The sequence below is a fragment of the Rhinatrema bivittatum genome, chromosome 6 (genome assembly GCF_901001135.1).
Source record: "Rhinatrema bivittatum chromosome 6, aRhiBiv1.1, whole genome shotgun sequence".
Taxonomy (NCBI): domain Eukaryota; kingdom Metazoa; phylum Chordata; class Amphibia; order Gymnophiona; family Rhinatrematidae; genus Rhinatrema; species Rhinatrema bivittatum.
Window position 1 is genome coordinate 285,727,978 of NC_042620.1, and position 25,653 is coordinate 285,753,630.

General features: G+C 45.7%; 1 protein-coding gene across 1 annotated transcript in view; it reads right to left on the reverse strand.

The window, feature by feature from the left end:
* Positions 1 to 25,653, reverse strand: part of LOC115094346 (zinc finger protein 271-like) — a 154,161-nt gene that overhangs the window by 54,301 nt on the left and 74,207 nt on the right. Inside the window, exons 5-7 of the mRNA XM_029607298.1 lie at positions 23,120 to 23,233; positions 22,877 to 22,990; positions 7,901 to 8,014 (exon numbers count right to left, since the gene is read on the reverse strand). Of these exons, the coding sequence (XP_029463158.1) occupies positions 7,901 to 8,014; positions 22,877 to 22,990; positions 23,120 to 23,233 (342 nt within the window). The remainder of the gene's footprint in view (positions 1 to 7,900; positions 8,015 to 22,876; positions 22,991 to 23,119; positions 23,234 to 25,653) is intronic.

The window sequence follows — 25,653 nt, forward strand, 5'->3', positions numbered from 1 at the left end:
CTTTTAGCCAATGTAACCCTATTCTAGCAATTGAAGAATCGCATATCCCCGGGGATGACCAAAAAACTAGCAGGGGTGCAGTTTCCGTCCAACAATCTCCCATTCTCGCCCTCACTACACTCAAGCTCCACTCCACCCCATCAAGTGCCCCTAACATACAAGGCCGATTCAGTATGGTGCGCTCAGGCCAAGCGCACTGTTAGCCCCTGTCTGGACGCGCATTTTCAACGTGCTATTATCCCTTATACAGTGTCCAACCCTCAAAAACTAATAGTGCCTGCAACATGCAAATGCATGTTGATGAGCCTATTAGTTATTCCTGCGCCATACAGAAAGTAAAATGTGCAGCCAAGCCGCACATTTTACTCTCAGAAATTAACACCTACCCAACGGTAAGCATTAAAATATCTGCCGGCACCGGGAAAGTGTACAGAAAAGCGGTAAAAACTGCTTTTCTGTAAATCCTCCGACTTAATATCATAGCGATATAAAGTCAGAGGCCCCAAAAATAAAAAAAAAATTTAAAAACCAGCCCACGGCTCGGAAGGACAGACGCTCAATTTTGCCGACGTCCGTTTTCTGAACCCGTGGCTGTCAGTGGGTTCGACAACAGACGCTGGTAAAATTAAGCATCAGCTGTATAACCCGCTGACAGCCGCCGCTTCTGCCAATAAGGGAGGCGCTAGTGTCCCTAGCGCCTCATTACCTCGGGCCCTCATTTGAATACAAAATCGCGCACCCAGGAGAGTGGCCTGGGCGCATGTCGAAAGAGCGGGCACTCGCATCGGAGCACTGGCTCTCCCGTGCATTTTACTGAATCGGCCCGATACTCTTCCTCTCAACCTCTGTTCTTCAAGCTGGTATCTCTCAGCTCCTCTCCAGCCCAGCTGCTCTCTTACCTCCTCCAGATGATTCTGTCACTCTCAAGCCCTTCCTCTGTCATCCTCTCCCTCTCATCCCCCATCTCTTCTCTTGCTTCCAAGCCTCCCCTTCTCCCCTCCTGTTCTCTTACATCCCCTTGATCAAATCTCATTCACACACCATCTCTGTTATATTGTCAACCAATCTTATTTCATTCCCCCCCCCCCCCTTTTACCCTCTATAGCCAAACCCTCAAAACCCTCCTGAATCTGATCTCTCCATTCAAACAGGCTTTTCTCTAAAAATCCTCCTGGCTAAAGTCAATGGCAACATTTTTCTTTGGGCCCCAGGTCAAAAGTGGATGACAACTGGTAAGAAGAGAAGGCAGGCCGATGACAGGCGCGTGGACTCAGGACCAATGGGTATAGTGTACTCCTGCTAGCAGTTGGAGACGGATCAGATTTCAATCTGACGTCAGCCCCTAGTACATATACCCCTGCAAGAAGTGCAGCTCTTCAGTATTCTCCTCGAAAAGCATTGTGGATATGTGTGTGACTGACTGATTAACTTAATAATTTGATTAACTTGAATAACTTCATAACTTAGTTAAACGTTAAAACTTGATAACTGGTTGATTGACTATAGCTGGAGACCGCCAGTGTACTCAACCAGAAAGCGTCGACACCCGGCAGGGTGGATGCCCTAGGTAAATGAAAACGTGGCTTACCCTTGAATCATTTGAAAGACCATGCGTAAAGGCAGCCAAGGGTGGGATGCTGAGTCCATCTGTCTACACTAAGGAAAACAAAATTATCAGGTAAGTAATTTCTCCATTTCCTAGCATGTAGCAGATGGACTCAGGACCAATGGGATGTATAAAAGCTACTCCTGAACCGGGTGGGAGGCTGCCCGTGACCCACTTAGAATTGTCCTTGCAAATGCTGTGTCCTCCCGAGCCTGAACATCCAGACAGTAGAATATGGGGAAGGTATGGATGGAGGACCATATCGCTGCCCTGCAGATCTCTCAGGCGACAGCATTCTAGTTTCTGCCCAGGTTACTGCCTGGGCTCTGGTAGAATGGGCCTTGACCTGTAGAGGTGGTGGCTTGCCAACTCTACGTAGGCCGCCTTGATGACTTCCTTGATCCAGCGGGCAATGCTTGCCCATGAGGCCGCTTCCACTTGTCTCTTTCCGCTGTGAAGGACGAAAAGGTAGTCCGTTTTTCCTACGGGTTCCAACATTTCCAGGTATCTGGATAGGAGTCTGCCGATATTGAGGTGGCTTCTTCCGAATTCTTCGAGCCATCCGTCGTTGGTAGCGAGATGATCTGGTTAAGGTGGAAGCGTGAGACCACTTTAGGGAGGAAGGAGGGAACCGTGCGTAGTTGGATGGCTCCCGGGGTGAACCTGAGGAATGGCTCACGGCAGGACAGTGCTTGTAGTTCCGAGATGCGGCGGGCTGAACAAACTGCCAGCAAGAACACAGTCTTTAAGGTTAACAGCCAGAGGGACAGTCCTCAGAGGGGTCTGAAGGCGGTTCACGCTAGGAAATCCAAAACGAGATTGAGATTCCACAGAGGTACCGGCCACTTTAGTGGTGGACGAATGTGTTTGACTCCTTTTAGGAAGCGTGACATGTCCGGGTGAGAGGCTTTGCTGTCGCCCTCGCTCTTGGAGCCATAGCTTGACAGTGCAGCCACCTGTACCTTGATGGAGTTGAGGGACAGTCCCTTCTGAAGTCCGTTCTGTAGGAATTCCAGGATCACGGGAACTTTAAATGAGCATGGCTTGATGTTGTGGTCTTCGCACCAGGCTTCAAATACTCTCCACATCCTTATGTACGTTAACGATGTGGAGAACTTGTGTGCTCCGAGGAGGGTGTCTATTACCGCCCTCGAGTATCCGCTCTCTCTCAGGCAGGCCCTCTCAATAGACAGACCGTAAGAGAGAATTGAGCTGGGTCCTCGTGGAGGATCGGACCTTGTTGTAGCAGGTCCCTGTGTGGAGGCAGGGGTAGGGGGTTCCCTGACAGCAGCCTTCTCATGTCTGCGTACCAGGGTCTTCTTGGCCAATCCGGAGCCACCAGAAGAACTAGCCCCCTGTGTAGTTGTATCGTGTGAATGATTGCGCCCAATAGGGGCCACGGCGGGAAGGCGTATAGCAGGGTCCCCGGTGGCCAGGTCTGTACCAGGGCATCGATCCCTTGGGACTGTGGTTCCCGCCTGTGGCTGAAGTTTCTGGACACTTGGGCGTTGGATCTGTTTGCCAGAAGATACATGTCCGGTGTCCCCCACCGATTCACTATCATTTGGAAGGCTGCGGACGACAGCCTCCACTCTCCTGGGTCTAGACTTTCCCTGCTGAGGAAGTCTGCCGTAATGTTGTCTTTCCCGGCGATGTGGACGGCGGAGATCTCCTGGAGATTTTCTTCCGCCCACGCCATCAGGGGTTCTATTTCTAGGGACATTTGTTGGCTTCTGGTTCCCCCCTGTCAGTTGAGGTAGGCCACTGTTGTGGCGTTGTCTGACATTACTCTGACCGCTTTGTCTCGAAGTCTGTGAGCGAACCACAGACAGGCTAGTCTGACTGCCCGCGCTTCTAGGCGATTGAAGTTCCATCCCGCCTCTTCTGCGTTCCACTGCCCTTGGGCGGTTAACTCCTCACAGTGTGCTCCCCATCCTCGTAGACTGGCATCTGTGGTGAGTAGGGTCCAGGTTGGAGAGGATAGTCTTGATCCTCTGTTCATGTGGGTTGGCCTGCAGCCACCACCATAGCTGGTTCTGGACTCTGCCTGGGAGCGAGAGACGTACGGTGTAGTTCTGGGACCGTGGGCTCCACTGTGATAGAAGTGAGTGCTGTAGGGGCCTCATGTGGGCTTGCGCCCATGGCACAACTTCCAGTGTGGATGCCATCAGCCTGAGGGCTTGCAGGTAATCCCATGCTGTGGGACGAGGATCGTTCAAGCAAGGTCTGTAGCCGGTTCCTCAGTTTTAATCTCCTTGTGGGGGTCAGGCTGACCTTGTCTTCTTTGGTGTCGAATTGGACTCCTAGGTATTCCAGCGACTGTGAGGGTTGTAGGAAACTTGTTTGTGTTGACCACCCATCCTAGGCTCTCTAGTAGAGATATGACTCTGCTGGTTGCTTGGTGGCTTTCCTCCGGTGACTTTGCCCTGATCAGCCAGTCGTCTAGGTAAGGGGGGGACGAGGATTCCTTCCTTCCTCAGTGTTGCCGCCACCACTATTACCTTGGTGAACGTCCGGGGTGCTGTGGCTAACCCGAAAGGTAGTGCCCGGAACTGGTAGTGACGGTTCAGGACTTTGAAACGTAAGTAGCGCTGGTGTTCCTGATGAATTGGGATGTGTAGGTATGCCTCCGAAAGATCCAGGGATTTGAGAAACTCTCCCGGTTGTATCGCCCTTATTTTGGATCGCAGGGTTTCCATGAGGAAGCGGGGAATCCTCAGGTGGCGGTTGACAGACTTGAGGTCCAGGATGGGCCTGAATATGTTCCTTCTTTCTTGGGGATGATAAAATAGATGGAATAATGTCCAGTATTTGTTTCTTGTGGAAGCACTGGGGTTATGGCCTCGAGGGCCAGAAGTCTGGACAGTGTAGCTTCCACTGCCGCCCTCTTGAAGAGATCATGGCAGGGGGACTCCACGAACTTGTCCGGAGGGGTACGTAGAAAATCCAGGTAGTACCCCTCCCGAATGATGGCTAGGACCCACTTGTCAGTCGTTATTGCGACCCATCTGCAGTAGAATAGGGCTAGTCTGCCCCCTATGGCTTCTTCCCTTGGATGGGTCGGCTGAATCTCATTGTGGGGTGCGGCTGGGGCCTGTACCCGAGCTGGTACCCCTCTTGTGCTTGTTCCGAAATGACTGGTTCCTGCTCGTAGGGCAGGGCGCTTGATAGTTGTTCCTGTAAGGATTGAAGCGCTGTGAACCTCTGCCCCTGGAGGGCCTGGGGAAGAGTCGCTGGTTTCTCTTCATTTTATCCTCCGGCAGGCACGGCACTGGGGACTCGCCCCATTTGTCGGCTAATTTCTCTAGTTCGTTGCCAAACAGGAGGGATCCTTTGAAGGGCATCCTTGTGAGGCGCGTTTTGGAAGATGTATCTGCCGACCAGCTTCGGAGCCAGAGTTGCCTTCTGGCCGCCACCACAGATGACACTCCTTTGGCCGCTGTACGCACTAGGTCGGAGGCAGCGTCCGCGAGGAACGATACTGCTGGTTCCATGTCTTCTCCCGGGGTGTTGTTCCTGGTTTGGAATAAACAGGCACGTGTCACCACTGTGCAGCAGGCCGCAATTTGTAGAGACATAGCGGCTACGTCAAATGACTGCTGGAGGATGGATTCCAAACGCCGGTCGTGTGCATCCTTGAGCGCTGCTCCTCCCTCTACTGGGATAGTGGTGCGCTTAGAGACCTTGCAGACCATGGCATCAACTCTTGGGCATGAAAGAAGATCTTTGGTCGCCGGATCCAGGAGGTACATGGCTGCCAAAGCTCATCCACCTTTGAATGTGGACTCTGGGGCATTCCATTCCAGGTCAATCAGCTGTTGTGCCGTTTGTAACAGAGGGAAATGGCGAGAGGTCTAATGAAGACCCTCCAGCAGGGGGATTCGGTTTAGGTTCCCCCGAAGTACCTGGGCCCGGGATAGCGAGCTCCGTCAGACATTGGGTGACCAGGTCCTGGAGCTCGTCCTTTGTGAAGAAGCGTCTCATGGTTTGGTGAGGCTCTGTCCCCGGGGGGAGCTCCCCCTCTTCTAGGGGCTCAGCTTCCTCTTCAGAGATGTCCAAATCCCCATAGGTGGGGCTTCTGGGTAGTGGAAGCCTGTGCCTGGGCCTTGAAGGACCTGGGGCCTGAGGGTCCTCCGGCGGAGCATGTGGCTGACCAGCTGAAGGTTCAGTTTGCATTTGAACAAAAGGCGTGAATCCCCTTGAAGAACTCCACCCATGAGATCGACGCTGGATCCAAGCTGAGGGGTGCTGGTTCCCTGGGGGTCCCCGTCCGTGGGGAGGTCCCACTGGGATCTGCTAGGTCCAGGGTACTCCCTGAGGAGCTAGTACTTGGCCCTGGGTGGGACTGGCCCTGAACTGGATCTCCCAGGGCCTCCTCACACTGCGTGCACAGGGCGTCAGCCTCCTCGCTTTGTGCGGCTCTGATGTGGCATGCTGGGCAGAGGCCTTGAGCCTTTATCCCTGATTCTGGTGGTGCCATGGCTGTCGGCGCGTAAACTCTTATGCGCTCCGGTGCACTTAAGATGAGCGTGTGAGTTGTGCGCGCAGCTGTGCGTCCAGCCGTATATATGCGCCCAGCTCTGTGCGTGCAACTTATGCGCACAAAGTTTTATGTGCGTGTAAGTCTATGCGCACAAGTGCTTTGTGCGTCTAGCTCGGTTTTGTGCGCTCGGGCCGAATGGCGCAGCTAATAGGGCCAAGATGGCGACGGCGAGCACGCGGGCAATATGGCGACCCCCTCGGAGGGTCTCCACGTGGGTAGACCCTTGGAAATAGCTGGGGCCTGGCCCTGCTAGGGTGGATCAACCTGGTGGCACTGGTCCCAGTTTGTGACCTGTGCTCTTCCTCGATCCTCGGAGACCGGATTCAAGCAGAAGATTTCTACCTTACCTTGTCTTCGGCGCTTCCCGGTTTCGTCCCAGGCAGTCTCCGGCTGCGGGGGGAGAGGGCAAATACTTTCACCGCCACGCTCGAGGGTGCACCCGCTGCCTCTCAGCCGTGCCCGAGGATCGGGTGCTAGGTCCTCACCGCGATTCGGCCGCCGGCCGAGGCTTACCTCCGAGGGACCAAGGAATCTCAACTGGGGGAGGGACCCGAGGGTATCACCGCAGGAGAGCGGGGCTCGTCTTCAGGTAGGTTTCTTCTTTAAAATTTGGTTCTAACGCTGTGAGAGCGTGCAGATAGTCCTTAACTGCTATGGAGACGGAAAATACTGGAGAGCTGCACTTCCTGCAGGGGTATATGTACTAGGGGCTGACGTTAGATTGAAATCTGATCCGTCTCCAACTGCTAGCAGGAGTACACTATACCCATTGGTCATGAGTCCATCTGCTACACGCTAGGAAATTTAGGTTTATGATTTCTAACTTGGCTGCTTTAAATTGAACAAGATTAACAGGGTTGTTAATCCCTGGAGATTAAGGTCATGTCCTGCAAATTTCATAATATATCTTTTCTAAACAAAAACAATGCACACACAAATCCAAAGTACCGCCACCGACTTGATTTTAAATTCATAACTAAAGATGAACTCCCACATGTATTTATTTAGGCATTTTATATACTGTCGTTCCAAAGGAAGATCACAACGGTTTACAAAATCTGAATACATATTCATGGTGAACATTCACATACTGGGACAGCATTCATATTCTGTCAGCACAACAGTAATTATATATCCAAGTTCATATTCATACATTTCTAGGTCAGCACAATAGCAGCTACAAATTCTAAATCTACTAGAGGCACTTGTTACATTGTTCAGTTCTTGTTTATTCTTCACTGACAATATCTCTGGTATTGAAAGTGGAGTTGTCGTCATATAGGTATTTTATGTTAAGTCATATGCATTTATAAAGAGCTATGTTTTCAGTTCACGCTTGAAGTTTTCTCTTTCTGTTATCTGACGCAATGACTCGGAGGGAGTTCCACAACTTGGGCCCTGCTATGGAAAACATTCGGTCTCTTATTTGTGTTAGGTGTGTTCTCAGTGATGTAGGCATATTTAGAAGTCCTTTGTTTTGCGATCTTAAGGCTCTCTGTGGTGTGTATGATTGAAGTGTCACTCCTGGTTAAGCAAGGGTTAATGTTGTTGATAATATTAAAAATTAGAGAATACTTTATAATGAATTCAGAATTGTACAGCAAGCCAGGAGGGAGTGATGTGGTGAGATTTCCTTGTCCCTAGTAAGAGTCTAGCAGAGGTATTTTGAACTAACTATAATGATTTAGTGGACCTGAGAAATCATTCCATATCCAACCATAGCAGGTTAAGTAGTACAGGAAGTCTCTTACCTTTGAGGAGGGCAGAGAGGCTTTCACTTCCTACTGACTCTTCATGGCAGTTAAAATTTTCATTTTCCTCTTGCTTAATCCATGACAACACATCTGAACTCAGAGTAAGGTGTCCTGTTAAGAGATAAAAGGAAGCCAAAAGGTGAAGTCAACACATCAAGTAAAATTAACTCACTGCTGCACCACAAATATATTAAGAGGAAGGCAGAGATTTCCAGTTATATTACTGACCCAAGGTTCAAAGGCATCTACCTTTAGACAAAGCTACAACTAAAGGAACTTAAAATGTACTCACAAGAAGGAAGAAAAAGGAGAAATGATAGAAACCTTCAAACAATGGCTATAAAAAGTCTACAGCCCCTTTATTGTTCACATTTTGTTGCATCAGTACAACGGACGTGCATGCATTTAAGGTGGATGTATTTTCATTCATCGGCCCACCATATTCCCTACCTTTCAGGGACAAAAATGTTTTATTATTGAGTGCTAAAGCATATACATATCCAAGAAATAAAAACAAATCCAACAACTGTATAAGACTCTACCCCCTTGAATCAATACTTGGTGGAAGCACTTTTGGCAACAATTACAGCTGTGAGATAGCTCTCCACCAATTTTGCACACCAAGATTCGTCAATATTAGACCATTCTTCACAAAACTGTTCAAACTTTGTCAGATTCCCTGGGGAGTGCTGACAGACAGCAGTCTTCCAAGTCATGCCACAGATTTTCTTTTTGGTTTTTTTTTTAATTGTATCTTTATTGATTATCATATTCATGAATAAACAAAAAGTATATTCTGAACAACAGGAAATATTACAGGTCTAAATCTTAATATGATTTACCATTAATGTAACAGAATTCTAGCCCACATCTAGGGGGATAAGATAGATAATAAAAAAGAAGATGAAATATCAACCATTGCAGCTGTAAATTACATACAATGACTTCTATACCCTGCTATGTAACTTAATCTGTAATAGCCACAGAAGATTTATCATTCAAAAAAGTCTCCAAATGAGCTAGATCAAGGAACACATACGATTTCCCTTGGTAAGTTACTAAACACTTGGAGGGAAACTTAAGGAAAAAAGTAGCACCAAGGGAAATCGTATGCTGCTTATAAGAAATAATTTTCTACGAAGTCGTTTCTCGAGAGACATCTGGGTAGACACAAACTTTTTGACCACAAAATTCTATGGATTTAGATTTAAAATATGGTTTAAAAATTAAATCCTTATCCATATGTTACAAAAGTAACCAACAAGGTAGCTCTTTTAGATATAATATCCTGAGTCCTGGAGAAACTTTGATACATCAAGACTATTTGAAACTAAATTATCAAACACCCCGCACCCCCCCTCAGGACCCTGTATACACTTAAAGTCCGTAAGGTAATAACATTTAATTTCTTTATCATAAGCAATTTGTAAAACTTCACTTGTATATTTCCTAAACAACCCAACTCAATAGATGACAATCTTGTTTTCAGGAAATTCACAAACCTTAAGTTTTTATTTCTCATAGCATTATCTAGTTGCTCAATTCTATTATACAGAAATAAGCTATCTTTGATATTTGATGCAAACACAGATTGTATATTAGTGGTTTGGTTAATGATTGCCATTTGCCCCTCTGTGCAGCTACTCTGTGTTCCAAGTCCAAAAGCTTTTTTGAGGCTTTTATAGAATAATCACAAAATTGAAAGACTGGTTGGGATAAAACAGCCTCAATTCATGAGACTACTCTCTAAATGTCTCTAAGAGCTACATTCTCTGGTTCTTCCAGATCACCTAGTAGATGTAACTTATTCTCTAAAGACTAAATAACTGGTTTAGGAATCGGGACCATTAATCCAAGATCTTCATTTTCCAAATGCTGATGAACATTAATCAAGATAGCCAAATCTTGACCCTGAGCAATTGGGGTACTAATAGAGGTTGATATAAGAATCAACTTAAGGAGGTTGTTGGGACAAATCCATTAGGCGAGGTCCCAGATAACACCAAACCCCCAGGTGATTCCAAATGAGGTGCAGGGAGAGGAGTCCTACCACCCAAACTTAAAGAAAGCTCACCTGAAATTCCAGTTTCTTCCACTTCACAGTGCTCCCTAGAAATAGCTGTTCTTGTGAAATCATGGTCTAAAGGTCCAGTTATGGGTGGAGTTATTTGGGGAGTTGAAAAAAGCTTCCCATTTCTCTTTTTCCCCATACCGAAAAAGAGAGAAATTTGTCAGAAGGGGCGCGCAGCTTTGGCACGCACAGGCACGCCACTTAAGTCCTGTTGAGCACAGGACCCTGGATGACCACCTCCTTGCCTGTTGGAACGGCCGGAGGCTCAGCTGCGGTATCGGAGGGCAATCCCCCATGCCACAGATTTTCTATTGGATTGAGGTTAGGATCTGACTGCGCCACTCCAGTACGCTTACTTTTGTTCCTTAGCCACTCTACACAGTGGCTGCATGCTTCAGGTCATTGTACTGAAAAGAGAATTTCCATTCCAGTTTCAGCTTTTGTGCAGAGTGCAGATGGTTTTTCTCAAGGACTCTTCTATACTTTTCTTTATTCATTGCCCTTCTATCCTGACAAGCTTCCCAGACTGACTTGATGAGAAACAGCCCCATAAAATAATGCTACCAAAATAATGCTTCATAGCAGGTATATTGTTCTCTGTGTGATGTACTGTGTTGGGATTCTGAAAAACTTAAACACTTTGTATTTAGGCTAAAATGTTCTATTTTAGTTTTTTCAGACCTCAAAGTTTGCCACATAGCTACAGTATCCCGAGTGTTCCTTTGATATGGGTTTGGGAAATGGCTTCAGATTTCTGGAGTACTTGGGATATTACTGTCACACTCACTCTGACCAATTTTAGCTATGGAAGCCTGTAGCTCTTTCAAAGTTGTCATTGGTCTCTTCGTTCCCTTCCTGATCAGTCTCCTCTCATTGCTCAATCACCCAGTTTGGAGGTATGGCCTGATCTAGGTAGGGTCTTGGTGATACCATAATCAATCACCTTGACTGTGCTCAGAGAGATATTTAAGGACTCACTGTTTTATACTCCTCCCCAGATCTGTCTTTTCACAACTTTGTCCTGGAGTTCTTTTGATAGCATGTTCGTGATCATGGATGGGTCTTTGTTTTGAAATGCACTATCCAAAGAGAAACCACAGGAATTGCTGACTTTAACCAGTACAATATAATACAGGTAGTGCCAATTCACTTAGTGTGTTCTTTAGAAGGCAACTGGTTATATTAGAGCCTCAAGTTCTTCAATTTTGCTTCTTTGATTTTGTGTCCGGCTATAAATAAGCATACCTGTGGCATTAAACTATATCCCCATGTAACAGGGTTATGCCTATCAAGGATCCCCTTGATTGGACATGTATCCAACCAAGCAATTCCATGTTTCTCTTTCTGCTTCATTTAGCAAGTTTGCTTACCGTAAATTGTGTTTTCCATAGATAGCAAAATGAATTAGCGATTACATGTGGGTGACATCATCTGGAGGCATCAGACTTGTCTCTCCAAGCTAATAGAGCTTTGGAGTTCTATTGAGCATGTGCAGGAGTTCCAACATGGGTGTTGCCTCATGAGTCTCTTCAGTCTACATCAGAGCTAAACTAGCCATGTAGTAAACTCTTCAGGCAGGCAGGAGATTATTCCAAAGCTAATTCATTCTGCCATATATGGAAAACATTGTTTATGGTAAGTAAACTTGCTTTTCCCATCAATAAACAGGCTGAATTAGTTATTATATGTGGGGAGTCCCAAGCTGGGAGTTGGAGATTTTACTCAGTAAGCAGCCCAGCCCTCATCGAGAAGCATGGACTACAGCAAGACCAGATTTTGCAAAACTGCTTTTCCAAATTTACTGTTAGTCTTTGAGAGGTTTTCAAGACAGTGGTGACACGTGAAAGTATGAATGGAAGATCAAATTGTAGCTTTGCAGATATCTTTAATACTTAATTCTTGAAGATAACCATGGCTGCTTCCATTTGTTTAACATAAGAACATTAAGAAATTGCTATGCTGGGTCAGACTAAGGGACCATCACACCCAGCATACTGTTTCCAACTGAGGCCAAACCAGGCCACAAGAACCTGGCAATTACCCAAACACCAAGAAGATCCCATGCTACTGATGCAATTAATAGCAATGGCTACTCTCTAAGACAACTTGATTAATAGCAGTTAATGGACTTCTCCTCCAAGAACTTATCCAAACCTTTTTTGAACCCAGCTACACTAACTGCACTAACCACATCCTCTGGCAACAAATTCCAGAGCTTAATTGTGCATTGAGTGAAAAAGAATTTTCTCCGATTAGTCACTTAATGAGTGTTTACAGAGTCTGTGACTTGCAGTCCTGCTAAGCAGTAGAAGTGGTGAATGCACGCCAGTTAGATAAGATTCCCTTGGCAACCATTACTCCTAGCCTGTATGAGATGAATAGTCGAGAGGTTCTGCATTGTGGCTGAGTATGTTTCTTGTAATATGCTAAGGCCCTTTTACAATCCACAGTATGTACGGCTTTTTTGCCTTCATGCAACACGAGGCCTAGGAAAGAACAAAAGCATAAGAACATGCCATACTGGGTCAGACCAAGGGTCCATCAAGCCCAGCATCCTGTTTCCAACAGTGGCCAATCCAGGCCATAAGAACCTGGCAAGTACCCAAAAACTAAATCTATTCCATGTTACCGTTGCTAGTAATAGCAGTGGCTATTTTCTAAGTCAACTTAATTAATAGCAGGTAATGGACTTCTCCTCCAAGAACTTATCCAATCCTTTTTTAAACACAGCTATACTAACTGCACTAACCACATCCTCTGGCAACAAATTCCAGAGTTAATTGTGCGTTGAGTAAAAAAGAACTTTCTCCGATTAGTTTTAAATGTGCTACATGCTAACTTCATGGAGTGCCCCCTAGTCTATTATCCAAAAGAGTAAATAACTGATTCACATCTACCCGTTCTAGACCTCTCATGATTTTAAACACCTCTATCATATCCCCCTCAGCCTTCTCTTCTCCAAGCTGAAAAGTCCTAGCCTCTTTAGTCTTTCCTCATAGGGGAGCTGTTCCATTCCCCTTATTTTGGTCCCCCTTCTCTGTACCTTCTCCAATTATATCTTTTTTGAAATGCGGCGACCAGAATTGTACACAGTATTCAAGGTGCGGTCTCACCATAGAGCGATACAGAGGCATTATGACATTTTCCATTTTATTCACATTCCCTTACTAGTAATTCCCAACATTCTGTTTGCTTTTTCGACTGCCGCAGCACACTGAACCGACAATTTCAATGTGTTATCCACTATGACGCCTAGATCTTTTTCTTGGGTTGTAGCACCTAATATGGAACCTAACATTGTGTAACTATAGCATGGGTTATTTTTCCCTATATGCATCACTTTACACTTATCCACATTAAATTTCATCTGCCATTTTGATGCCCAATTTTCCAGTCTCACAAGGTCTTCCTGCAATTTATCACAATCTGCTTGTGATTTAACTACTCTGAACCATTTTGTATCATCTGCAAATTTGATTATATCACTCGTCGTATTTCTTTCCAGATCATTTATAAATATATTGAAAAGTAAGGGTCCCAATACAGATCCCTGAGGCACTCCACTGCCCACTCCCTTCCACTGAGAAAATTGTCCATTTAATCCTACTCTGTTTCCTGTCTTTTAGCCAGTTTGCAATCCACGAAAGGACATTGCCACCTATCCCATGACTTTTTACTTTTCCTAGAAGCCTCTCATGAGGAACTTTGTCAAACACCTTCTGAAAATCCTACATCTTCCAGTTCACCTTTATCCACATGTTTATTAACTCCTTCAAAAAAGTGAAGCAGATTTGTGAGGCAAGACTTGCCTTGGGTAAAGCCATGCTGACTTTGTTCCATTAAACAATGTCTTTCTATATGTTCTGTGATTTTGATGTTTAGAACACTTTCTACTATTTTTCCTGGCACTGAAGTCAGGCTAACCGGTCTGTAGTTTCCCGGATCGCCCCTGGAGCCCTTTTTAAATATTGGGGTTACATTTGCTATCCTCCAGTCTTCAGGTACAATGGATGATTTTAATGATAGGTTACAAATTTTTATTACTAGGTCTGAAATTTCATTTTTTAGTTCCTTCAGAACTCTGGGGTGTATACCATCCAGTCCAGGTGATTTACTAATCTTCAGTTTGTCAATCAGGTCTACCACATCTTCTAGGTTCACCGTGATTTGATTCAGTCCATCTGAATCATTACCCATGAAAACCTTCTCCATTACGGGTACTTCCCCAACATCCTCTTCAGTAAACACCGAAGCAAAGAAATCATTTAATCTTTCCGCGATGGCCTTATCTTCTCTAAGTGCCCCTTTAACCCCTCGATCATCTAACGGTCCAACTGACTCCCTCACAGCTTTCTGCTCGGATATATTTTAAAAAGTTTTTACTGTGAGTTTTTGCCTCTACGGCCAACATTTTTTTCAAATTCTCTCTTAGCCTGTCTTATCAATGTCTTACATTTAACTTGCCAACGTTTATGCATTATCCTATTTTCTTCTGTTGGATCCTTCTTCCAATTTTTGAATGAAGATCTTTTGGCTAAAATAGCTTCTTTCACCTCCCCCCTTAACCATGCCGGCAATCGTTTTGCCTTCTTTCCACCTTTCTTAATGTGTGGAATACATATGGACTGCGCTTCCAGAATGGTATTTTTCAACAATGACCATGCCCCTTGCACACTTTTTACATTTGTAGCTGCTCCTTTCAGTTTTTTTCTAAAAATGTTTCTCATTTTCTCAAAGTTTCCCTTTTGAAAGTTTAGCACGAGAGCCGTGGATTTGCATACTGTTCCTCTTCCAGTCATTAATTCAAATTTAAACATAGAAATGACGGCAGAAGACCAAACGGCCCATCCAGTCTGCCCAGCAAGCCATGCACTTTTTTTTTTTTCTCATACTTGTTACGCCTGGCTTTTAGTACCCCTTAGTTCCATTTCCCCTCCACCCCACCACCAATGTAGAAAGCAGTGCCGGAACCGCATCCAAGTGAATATCTAGCTTAATTAGGGGTAGTAACCTCAGCAATAACCAGGCTACACCCATGCCTTTGTCCACTCAGACTATGTAATTCAGACCTTGTTGGTTGTTGTCCATATACAGATCCTCTTTTCCACATTCCCCCTGCCATTGAAGCAGAGAGCTATGCGTTGAAAGTGAAGTATTAGATTTTCTCCCCTGCTGTTGAAGCAGAGAGCTATGCTGGATATGTATTAAAAGTAAAGTATCGGCTTATTTGGTTTTGGGGAAGTAACCGCCGTAACAAGCAAGCTACACCTCACTTTTTTGTGAATGCAAATCCTTTTTTTTTTCCACATTTCCTCTTGCTGTTGAAGCCTAGAGCAATGATGGAGTCTCATTAACCATGTGTATGTACATTCTCCAGGTAGTAGCGCTCATTCTCGCGAGCCACATTAACAATCAACAAATATTGAACAAGCCTAATAATTGGCAATACCTATAGCCTATGTCCTCACCGGTAATTTTACATACTCTTACCCACCCCTGCTTTTTTTTTTTTTTTTGAGATGGCAGCCCTCCATCCTTCCGCTCCATGAAGGTGGTATACCATTGGCATCCCACTCCGTGAATGCCACTCCAGCCTTCTGCTCCGTGAAGGTGGAACACCGACCACTGGCATCCCGCTCCATGAATGCCTCTGTGGCTACTGCTGCTCCGTGCAGTGTTCTGCCGCCTCCTCCCACCCCTGGCCTTGCGGGCCCTGCTTATTGATCCCTGCGTCCGCTACTTTTTGTGGCTGTGACAACTCCCCCCCCAATATTTGACTCAAGACTTGGCTGTTTATGCAAGTTTTCCTGGACTTAAATTAATGCACCTCGCCATCAACATATCCAACACAGCAGCTGTACCTCTTTTCCTAGTATATAATTTAGTCTCTGCTAAACTATCTTTATTTCCTCTGATCCCAGTTCAATAGTCCTTGTTAATTGTAACTGCTTTCTTCGACACGTTATTTCTGTTTTTGATCTATTTATTGCACCCCTGTTTATTTGTAAACCAGCATGATGTGATCATTTCATGAATGCCGTTATATAAAAACTTAAATAAATAAATATTATGATCACTATTGCCAAGCGGCCCCACCGTTACCTCTCGCACCAAATCCTGTGCTCCACTGAGAATTAGATCTAAAATTTCTCCCTCTCTCATCAGTTCCTGAACCAATTGCTCCATAAAGCTATCATTTATTCCATCCAAGAACGTTATCTCTCTAGCGCAGTGGTTCTCAACCCTGTCCTGGGGACCCCCCCAGCCAGTCGGGTTTTCAGGATATCCACAATGAATATACATGAGAGAAAATTTGCATACACTGCCTCCATAACATGCAAATTTTCTCTCATGCATATTCATTGTGGATATCCTAAAAACCCGACTGGCTGGGGGGGTCCCCAGGACAGGGTTGAGAACCACTGCTCTAGCGTGTCCCAATGATACATTTACCCAGTCAATATTGGGGTAATTGAACTCTCCCATTATTATGGCACTACCAATTTGGTTAGCTTCCCTAATTTCTCTTAGCATTTTACTGTCCGTCTCACCATCTTGACTAGGTGGACGATAGTATACTTCTATCACTATAGTCTTCCCCGACACACAAGGGATTTCTACCCATAAATATTCAATTTTGCATTTAGTCTCATGCAGGATGTTTATCCTGTTGGACTCTATGCCACCCCGGACATAAAGCGCCACACCGGCTCCCGGGTTATCCTCTCTGTCATTGCGATATAATTTGTACCCCTGGCCGAAGATAGAATCTGGTCTGCCAGCCTTGTCTAAACAATAATGGGCTGTGAAGGTGTGGAGAGAACTCCAGGTAGCAGCCTTACAGATGTCAGCAAGTGGCACCGAGCGTAGGTGAGCTGCTGATGTTGCCATGGCCCTGACAGAGTGTGCTTTAACACGGTCTTGAAGCGGAATGCCTGCCTGTTGGTAACAAAAGGATATACAGTCCGCTAACCAGGAGGAGACAGTCTGCTTACCGACAGATTTGCCCAATTTGATGGGATCGAAGGAAACAAATTGAGTGCATTTCCTGTGGGCAGTAGTATGGTCTAGATAAAATGCAAGAGCACGTTTACAGTCAAGGGTATGCAGAGCCTGTTCTCCTAGGTTTGAGTGAGGCCTGAGAAAGAAGGTGGGTAGTGTAATGGATTGATTGATGTGAAACTCTGATACTACCTTAGGCAAAAACTTAGGGTGAGTGCGGTGTACTACCCTATCATGCAGAAGTTTAGTATAAGGCTTGTAGGTGATTAAGGCCTGTAATTCACTAACTCTGCGAGCAGATGTGATCGCCAAAAGAAAAATCACCTTCCAGATGAGATGGCGGAGATCACAGGATTGGAGAGGCTCAAATGGCGGTTTCATGAGCCACCCCAAAACCAGGTTGAGGTCCCAGGAGGGCGCAGTGGAGGTTTAAGGTGGAGCAAGTCCTTCAAAAAGCATGTTACAAGGTGCTGTACTGAAATAGGTACATCCCCGACACCTTTATGGAAGGCGGCTACTGCACTGACATGTACCCTTATAGAAGAAGTTTAGAGACCTGACTCTGACAGGTGCCAGAGGTAGTCCAAAAATTTCGGTGTGGAACAAGTGAAGGGATCGATGGACATGGAAGTACACCATACTGCAAACCTGTTCCATTTGAAACGATAAGACTGCCTTGTGAAAGGCTTTCGTGAAGCTACTAGGACACGAGAAACCGGCTCTGAAAGATTAAGAGGTTGAAGTATTAACCTTTCAACATCCAGGCAGTCAGGGAGAGGGCCTGGAGGTTGGGGTGACGAAGGCAGCCATTGTTCTGAGTGATCAGAAGCGGGTCCTTCCCCAGAGGAATGTGCTGGTGCACTGATAGGTCGTGGAGAATTGGAAACCAGACCTAGCATGGCCAATGAGGGGCTATGAGAATCATTAGTCCCTTTTCCCTTTGGAACTTCACGAGAGTCTTTGAAATGAATGGACATGGAGGGTACGCATAAAGGAGACTGCTGGCCCACGAGAGGGAGAAAGCGTTGGCTGCGAGTGAGAGAGCAGAAGTTCCCTTCTTTGCGGTTATGAATTGATGCAAAGAGGTCTATGTGAGGGTAACCCCAACGTTGGAATATTGAGTCCACTACAGTGGGGTTGAGGGACCACTCGTGCGGTTGAAAAGTGCAACTCAGCTTGTCTGCCAACACAATGTCCACTCCCGGCAAGTAGGTGGCCCTGAGGTACATCGAGTGGGAAAGGGCTTCTGCCCATATCTGTGCAGCTTCCTGACACAGGAGGTAGGAGACCGTTCCCACTTGCTTGTTGATGTACCACATGACCACCTGGTTGTCTGTTTGAATCAAGATGACCTGGTTAGAAAGGTGATCCTGAAAAGCCCTGAGAGCATATCTGATTGCACAAAGCTCCAGGAAATGTATTTCGTGTTTGGCTTCCTCTGGAGACCAAATGCCCTGAGATTGCATGTTTGCAACATGTGCACCCCAGCCAAGGTTGGAGGCATCTATTGTCAAGGTTATTTGAGGTTCTGGAGCTTGAAATGGAAGGCCTTGAAGCAAATTGGATTGATTTATCCACCAAGCCAGCAATAAGCGGAGCTGGTTGGTGATGTGGACAATGGTGGACATTGGCTGAGAAGACTGAATCCACTGCGATTTTAGAGTCAACTGCATTACTCTCATGGCCAGGCGGGCCATGGGAGTGATATGCACCGAGGATGCAATATGACCCAGTAAGATCTGAAAGTGACGTGCAGTTGAGTGTTGTTGAGACTGCAGTCGATGGGCCAGAGAGGCAAGAGTGAAAGCTCGATCGTGAGGTAGGAAGGCTTTCGCCTTTAGAGTGTCCAAGTCGGCCCCTATGAACGATAGGGTTTGAGAGGGAACTAGCCTGGATTTTGGATAGTTTATGAGAAACCCTAGGGAGATCAGGGTATGGCACGTGAGACATAGAGATGTCAGTGCAGTTTGCCGAGTAGGAGCCCTGATCAATCAATCGTCGAGATAGGGGTAGACGTGGACACTGACTCCTGAGAAAGGTAGCTACCACTACGAGGCACTTGGTGAAGACTCGTGGGGCAGATGTTAGGCTGAATGGTAACACTCGATATTGGAAGTGTTTTGGGCCTACTAGGAACCGCAGGAATCTGCGATGTGACGGAGTAATGGAAATGTGTAGGCAGGCATCCTGGAGGTCTAGAGAGCAGAACCAGTCTTCCCTTTGGAGAAGGGGAAGAAGAGAACCCAAGGTCACCATCTTGAACTTTTCTCTTTGAAGGTATTTGTTTAAGGTGCGAAGGTCCAATATTGGGCAAACACCACCTGACTTTTTGGTATCAGGAAATACCGGGAATAGAAACCCTGCCCCTGTTGGGAGAGGGGCACTGGTTCTATTGCTCGGGACTGGAGGAGAAGGGAGACCTCCTGCTCCAGGAGCGGTCGGATGTTCCCCACGTCAGCCAAGGTGGGGAACATCCCTGGGTTATTACAGCGAGTACCCACTGATCTGTGGTGATTGTGTGCCATGGTTTGGAGAAGTGGCACAGCCGGCCTCCGACGGAAAGAGTCTGAAGTGGAGGCTGGGTACTGCTCCTCTAGGAAAAAGTCAAAAGCCAGACGCTGGACCTGCCTGGGAGGCTGGCTGTGACTTTTGTACTTGAGGTTGCTTGGATTGGCCATTTTGGTAAGGCTTGGAAGCTCGAGCCCTGGACACTGGGGGATAGAATCACCTTTGCCGGTAGAATGTTCTCTTGGAGTCTCTTCTAAAAGAACATTTGGAAGAGGAAGAGAGATCAGAAGGCATTAAGGAGAGCTGGCGCAGAGTCTCTTGGTGGTCCTTGAGCTGCGCCACTGCTTCTTGAATCTTTTCTCTGAAAAGATTATCCCCAGCACAGGGCAAGTCAGCTAACCTGTCCTGTACTTCTGGTCTGAAGACTTTAGCCAGGCCCATCTCCTCGTACTAATTCCTGACACCGAAACTCTGGAGGCGGTGTTGAAGATGTTATATGCCGAACGTACTTCATGTTTGGCAGCATCTAGACCCTTTTGTGCTAGGGCATTAAGTTGGTACTGGAATTGCAGAAGTAAGGCTTCAGCAAATTCCAGAATCTTCGTAAACAGGGCCCTATTGTACTGGGTCATGTACAATTGATAGGAAGCAATGCGAGAGATGAGCTTTGACCCATGAAATACTTGTCTTCCAAACGCATCCAGAAATATCTGTTCCTTTCCTGGGGGAATGGAAGAGTGGGGTTTGGAGCATCGTGCCCTCTTCTGGGCTGACTCCACAACTACTGAATGATGATCTAGTTGAGCTCTCTGGAAGCCAGGGGCTGGCTGAACTAGATAGGTGGCATCTGCCTTATGGTTAACAGGTGCCACAGAGCTAGGGTGCTCCCAGTTTCTCTTTAAAAGGTCCAAAAGGATGTCATGAATAGGGATAGACATGATTTTCTTAGGAGCATCGAGAAACTGGAGAAGTTGTAACATCTGATGCCTAGAGTCCTCTTCAGTCTGAAGCTGGAATGGAACCGTTTCAGATATTTCTTTAACAAAGTTGATAAAGGACAAGTTCTCTGGAGGAGAACGCTTCCTTTCATCAGGAGGAGAGGGCTGTGAAGGCAGATTGTCCGAATCCTGGGACGAATCATCGGTCCAGGGATTGTATGGCTCATCACTAGTTCCCATATGTTTATCAGAAGGGAGTAACTGTGTTATTCCGGAAGGTCCGGGCCTAGGCAACGATGGCTTTGGAAGTGGGACTGAAGGCATCGATGGAGGCACCGATGGAATCTGTGACATCGATGGATGTGTCTGTGCTAGCACTCCAGAGGGCAGAATAGAGATCGGTGATTCTTCTTCTTCCGATGACAAGGGAATTGGTGAGGAAGGAATCGGGACATCTATTCTCTCGGATGCACCAGCAGTTTCCCGGTGCTGGCGCGAAGTGGACGGGACTGGTTCAGACGACGAAGCTATCGATGGCGTCCGGGATTTTGGCTGAAAGAAGTCCCATCTTCTCCAGCCTAGCCTTGTGACCCTTTGGTGTCATTTGGGCACATTTGGTGCAAGTAAGGACATCATGATCGGACCCCAAACACATCACACAGACCGTGTGAGAGTCAGTGATGGACATCGTTTGAGTGCAGTCAGGGCACAGACGGAAACCCGACGCCATGGCCTCTACAAAATTTGGCTGCGGTACGGTTGATGTCCGCGAGAGAAAAACTTGACGGGAATCGATCGCAAACAGGTAAAAAAAAACTTACCATTCAACCACGGAGCAAAGATATCGATAAGGGGACCCCTGTGGGGTAAAATTTTTTGAAATTTTTGATGAAGTTCCATGAGGAAAAATTCCTGTCAGGAATGTCTGAAGAGCTCCTTAACCCACGTGGCTACTGCTGCGCAGAAAAAGACGACTGAAGGGGGGCCCCTGCTGGCTGCAGGGTTGGTGCTATGCTGGGCATGCCCAGTAGGTGCCAGTCAAAGTTCTAGAAACTTTGACAAAAGTGTTCCGTGACTGGGCTCCATCCTGATGATGTCACCCATATGTGAGGACAACCATCCTGCTTGTCCTGTGAGAAGATACAAAACACCTCAAACTCAAATCATAGAGCATGAAATGAAACTGGAATCTTATGACAGTATTTGGCATATAGCTTAAAGAATTTCTTACCCATTCTTGGTGATTTGCCAGACATTATAAAGAGAAATGTTTGACAAAAATAAACTTTGGTTTGTTTTTTTTTGGGGGGGGGGGGGGGGGGGGGGTTGAGACTATAACAAAAACAGAAAAAAATAAAAGCGCTGGAAGCCAAACCCAAATCTGTCAAGGTAATAACAGGAAACGTGCAAAAATCTCCAACTGATGCCGAGGTGGATGAAAAGAAAGACTCGTGCAGCAGCGGCAAAGAAGAAAAATCTACATGCACTCATAAGATTCTTTTTAGTCTTTTAAGCTTGGGAAGAGCACACTATTGTCTGTGCCTTCAGATATCGTCATTCACTTGGATTGCTGTTTTGTTCCTGCTTGTCCATGGAGAACTCTTCCGCCTCTTCACTCTTATCACATGCCTGATCATTTTCTCCTCCTCCTCCACCATGCTTTTTCTCCTTCCTCTCTTCCCATCTCTCTCCTTCAAGATGATAGCAGGGAGAATGCAGTGCAAAGAGTAATGGGTGCAGGTTAGGGTGGAGGTGGAGGTGAGTGAGCAAGGGCAGAGTAAAGCAAAGAGAAGGAAAGCAGTATATGCAGAAGACCAGAAAAAAAAGCATGGCAGCAGATGAAGGGAGTAGGGGGGAAGAGTGAACAGTTGTTGCAGAGGAGGCAGGAAAATGCTGAGTATACAGAACAGCAGTAGTAATTGTAAGGGAAGGACAAGGAGAAAACAATGGTAGCTGAGAAAGGGAATGCAATAGCAACAAGCAGTGTGTTGGGCTTCAACAGCAGAAGTGATCTGCCACAGTTCTGTAGCCAAGAACAATCTATAGTAGTTGCCACAACTACAGAGCTACAGTAGACTAAGATCCATTATTAATACTTTCCAGCTGTTGAGCTATTTCAGTCCCAATCTAGCAAGTAATCGCAAACATGGGGTGGGCGGGAGGAGAGGCAGGAGAATCTTACCTTTCTGAAAAGTATTGACACTTTCACTTTCCATTGAGTCACCACAATGGTTAAAGTGGACATCTCCCTCTTGCTTAATAAATGAAGTTACATCTGGATTTAACACTGGAGAACCTGGCATCAGAAGAAGTAAACAATTTTACAGTACCAGACGGGGATCCATTACTAAAACGCCATTCTCCAACTGCTGAGGAATTCCAGTCCCATTCCAGTAAGTAGTTTCAAACAAGACGCTATGGGGCGTTAAGGGGGGGGGGGAGGAAGTCTCTTACCTTTTTGGAGAGTAGTGGCACTTTCACTTTCCACCGAGTCACTACAATGGTTTAAGTGGATACCTTCCTCTTGCTTAATAGATGATGGTACATCTGGACTTAAAACTGGAAAACCTGGCAATACAATAAGTAAATTTCATTTTAGAAGACTGGGATCCATTACTAAAACTCTATTCTCAGGTGCTCAGGTATTCCAGTAAATAATTCCAAACTAGGAGCTGGGAGCGAGGTGGAGGGTCTTACCTTTATGTAGAGTAGTGACACACTCACTTTCCACTGAGACATCACAATGATTTAAGTCAACATTTTCCTCTTGCTTAATAAATGAAGGTACCTCTGGAATTAAACCTGGAGAACCTGGCAACAGAGGAAGAAATTAATTTAATTTTACAGTCTTCCTCATTGCTTTTTATGAAATGATAGTAGGAGGCATTTACTCCCAGATATGTGAAAACTTATTGTTCCTCTATAGTGCAGAAAAATACACACGATCTGGCCCCTCAAATTAGTAAGCTTTAAGTAAGAGATACAATAAAGCTTTAAGTAAGCTTTATTGTATCTCTTAATGTCACAGAAAAAAATCATCTGAATGTATCACCTCCTAATACCATTAGCTACCTTATTCCTTTACTTCAGGGGTGGCCAGCTCTAGCTCTCTGAACACAAGTGGAGGTGTGGTAAAATTACTAGTCTGTGCAGTTTAAAAAAAAAAAAAGCAGCATCATTATCAGGCCCAATTGGCCAAACACAGGAAGTGATGTGGCGCATCATCATCAGTAGGCACAGCCAAAAATAGAAAGCGACCTCATCATTGGCTGTGTGGGATGAAAACTGGAAGTAAATTAGTCACTGACCCGCATGGCCAAAACCAAGAGGTTGTGTGAGCAAGCAGCAGGTGGCGTCATCAGTGGTCCTTACAGCAAAAGGAAGCACCAGCAACCTTGCTGCTGGAGTAGTTGTCATGCAAGCTTGTAAACGAGCTCAATATTATGACCGTAATGAACTGTTAAATTACAAAGCCAAGAAAGAAAATGATAAGTTGGTGTGTGTATTACAGAGCACATTCATGTCAGCCATTATTGCATTGATTAAAGAAACATTGGAACATTCTAGCCAAGATATTACAATTATGCCTCGAAAAAGTGATGCCAGCCTTGGTTGGTGATGACCAAACTGGCTTTATTAAAAGAAGCCTCTCGACTACAAATACTAGTCTGCTTTTTTTTTTTTAACATCATGGCCTTAGCAAAAAGTACCAACACCCCTAGCCTAGTGGTCACGTTGGACGCAGAGAAGGCATTTGATCGCCTTCAACGGAGCTTTTTGTTTAAGGTCCTTGAAAAGATTGGGCTCCCTACACAGTTTTGGGATTTAGTGAATATTTTATATGTTCACCCCCTTGCCATGGTCCATACTGACGGTTATTGTTCTGGCCTCTTCCCCATATTTAGTGGAACTAGACAGGGATGCCCTCTTTCCCCACTACTGTTTAATTTAGCTATTGAACTCCTGGCGAACAAGGTCCAGAGCGACCCTAGAGTGCTGGGGTTTCAGTGCGATGGGACTAAACGTGTTATATCTTTATATGCAGACGACATCTTGTTCTTCCTTATTAGTCCTAAACAATCTGGGCCTTCCCTCTTAGAGGTTTTATCACTGTATGGTAGACACTCCGGTTATAAAATTAACTTCTCTAAATCGGAGGTGTTCCCACTTGGTCCACTTCCATTTGACGGAATACCCAGTTGTTTTTCCTCCTTTAAAAAGGCCAGGGCCGGTTTTAAATATCTGGGTATCTGGATCCCACGTCAGACATCTGAGTTAAAGAGGCTTAATTACGCTCCTATTGTCAACAAAGATAAGACAGGATATGGAAAGATGGGACGATCATTTTCTGTCTTGGGTGGGTAGAATTAATGTCCTTAAAATGAACAGCTTGCCCCTTTTGTGTACCTTTTTCAGCATGTACCTTGTTATTTACCCACAAGTTTCTTCATCAGGCTCCACATAGCTATGTCTCAGTTTATCTGGCAAGCGAAACCTGCTCGTATTAAATACACATGCCGTGGAGGTCCAAGGCGGTAGTGGGGATGGCTCTGCAACATTTACAAAGCCATCACTGGGCTTGCAGATTCACAGGGACCATGGCATGGCTCCTTCGGGAGCATACCGTTTCTTGGTACTCAAGAGCGAAAAAGTATGGGGGATGTAGACTTATCCACGTTGTTATTGCACCAGCCTTCACTTAATAGTGCTAGACTTACAGGGTGAGCCAGCCCTCCCATACTTTTCACCCTACAGCTATGGAAAGTGCTATGCAAAAAGCTACCTTCAGGGTATTACTTCACTTGCGAGGGAATCATAGTCTGATCACAGCTATGATGTATACAGACCCAAATAGGTGGTGGAAACTGCATTTAAAATTTGTGGGTCAATTATGGGAAAAGGACACTACGCAATTTAGGTCTTTTCATGACTTCCAAGATGAATTTGATAGAGGAAAGTTCTGTTGTGTTTCATGACCAATTACTAGTGGAACTCCCTCTCTTACAGGAAAAGGGATGGCAACCAGTGCTCCCGGATCCTGTAATACGAGTGCTTATTCAAGACACCCTGCCCCGTAAAGGTATTGCCCTTTTCTTTTCTTTTATTTTTTAAATAAGCTTTATTGGAGGTCCAAGATATACAAGATACACCTTCTCATATTATCCAACAATGGAATAGGGATTTACATCTAGACTTAATAGCCAGCACTGGAAACTCATCTGGGAAACAGC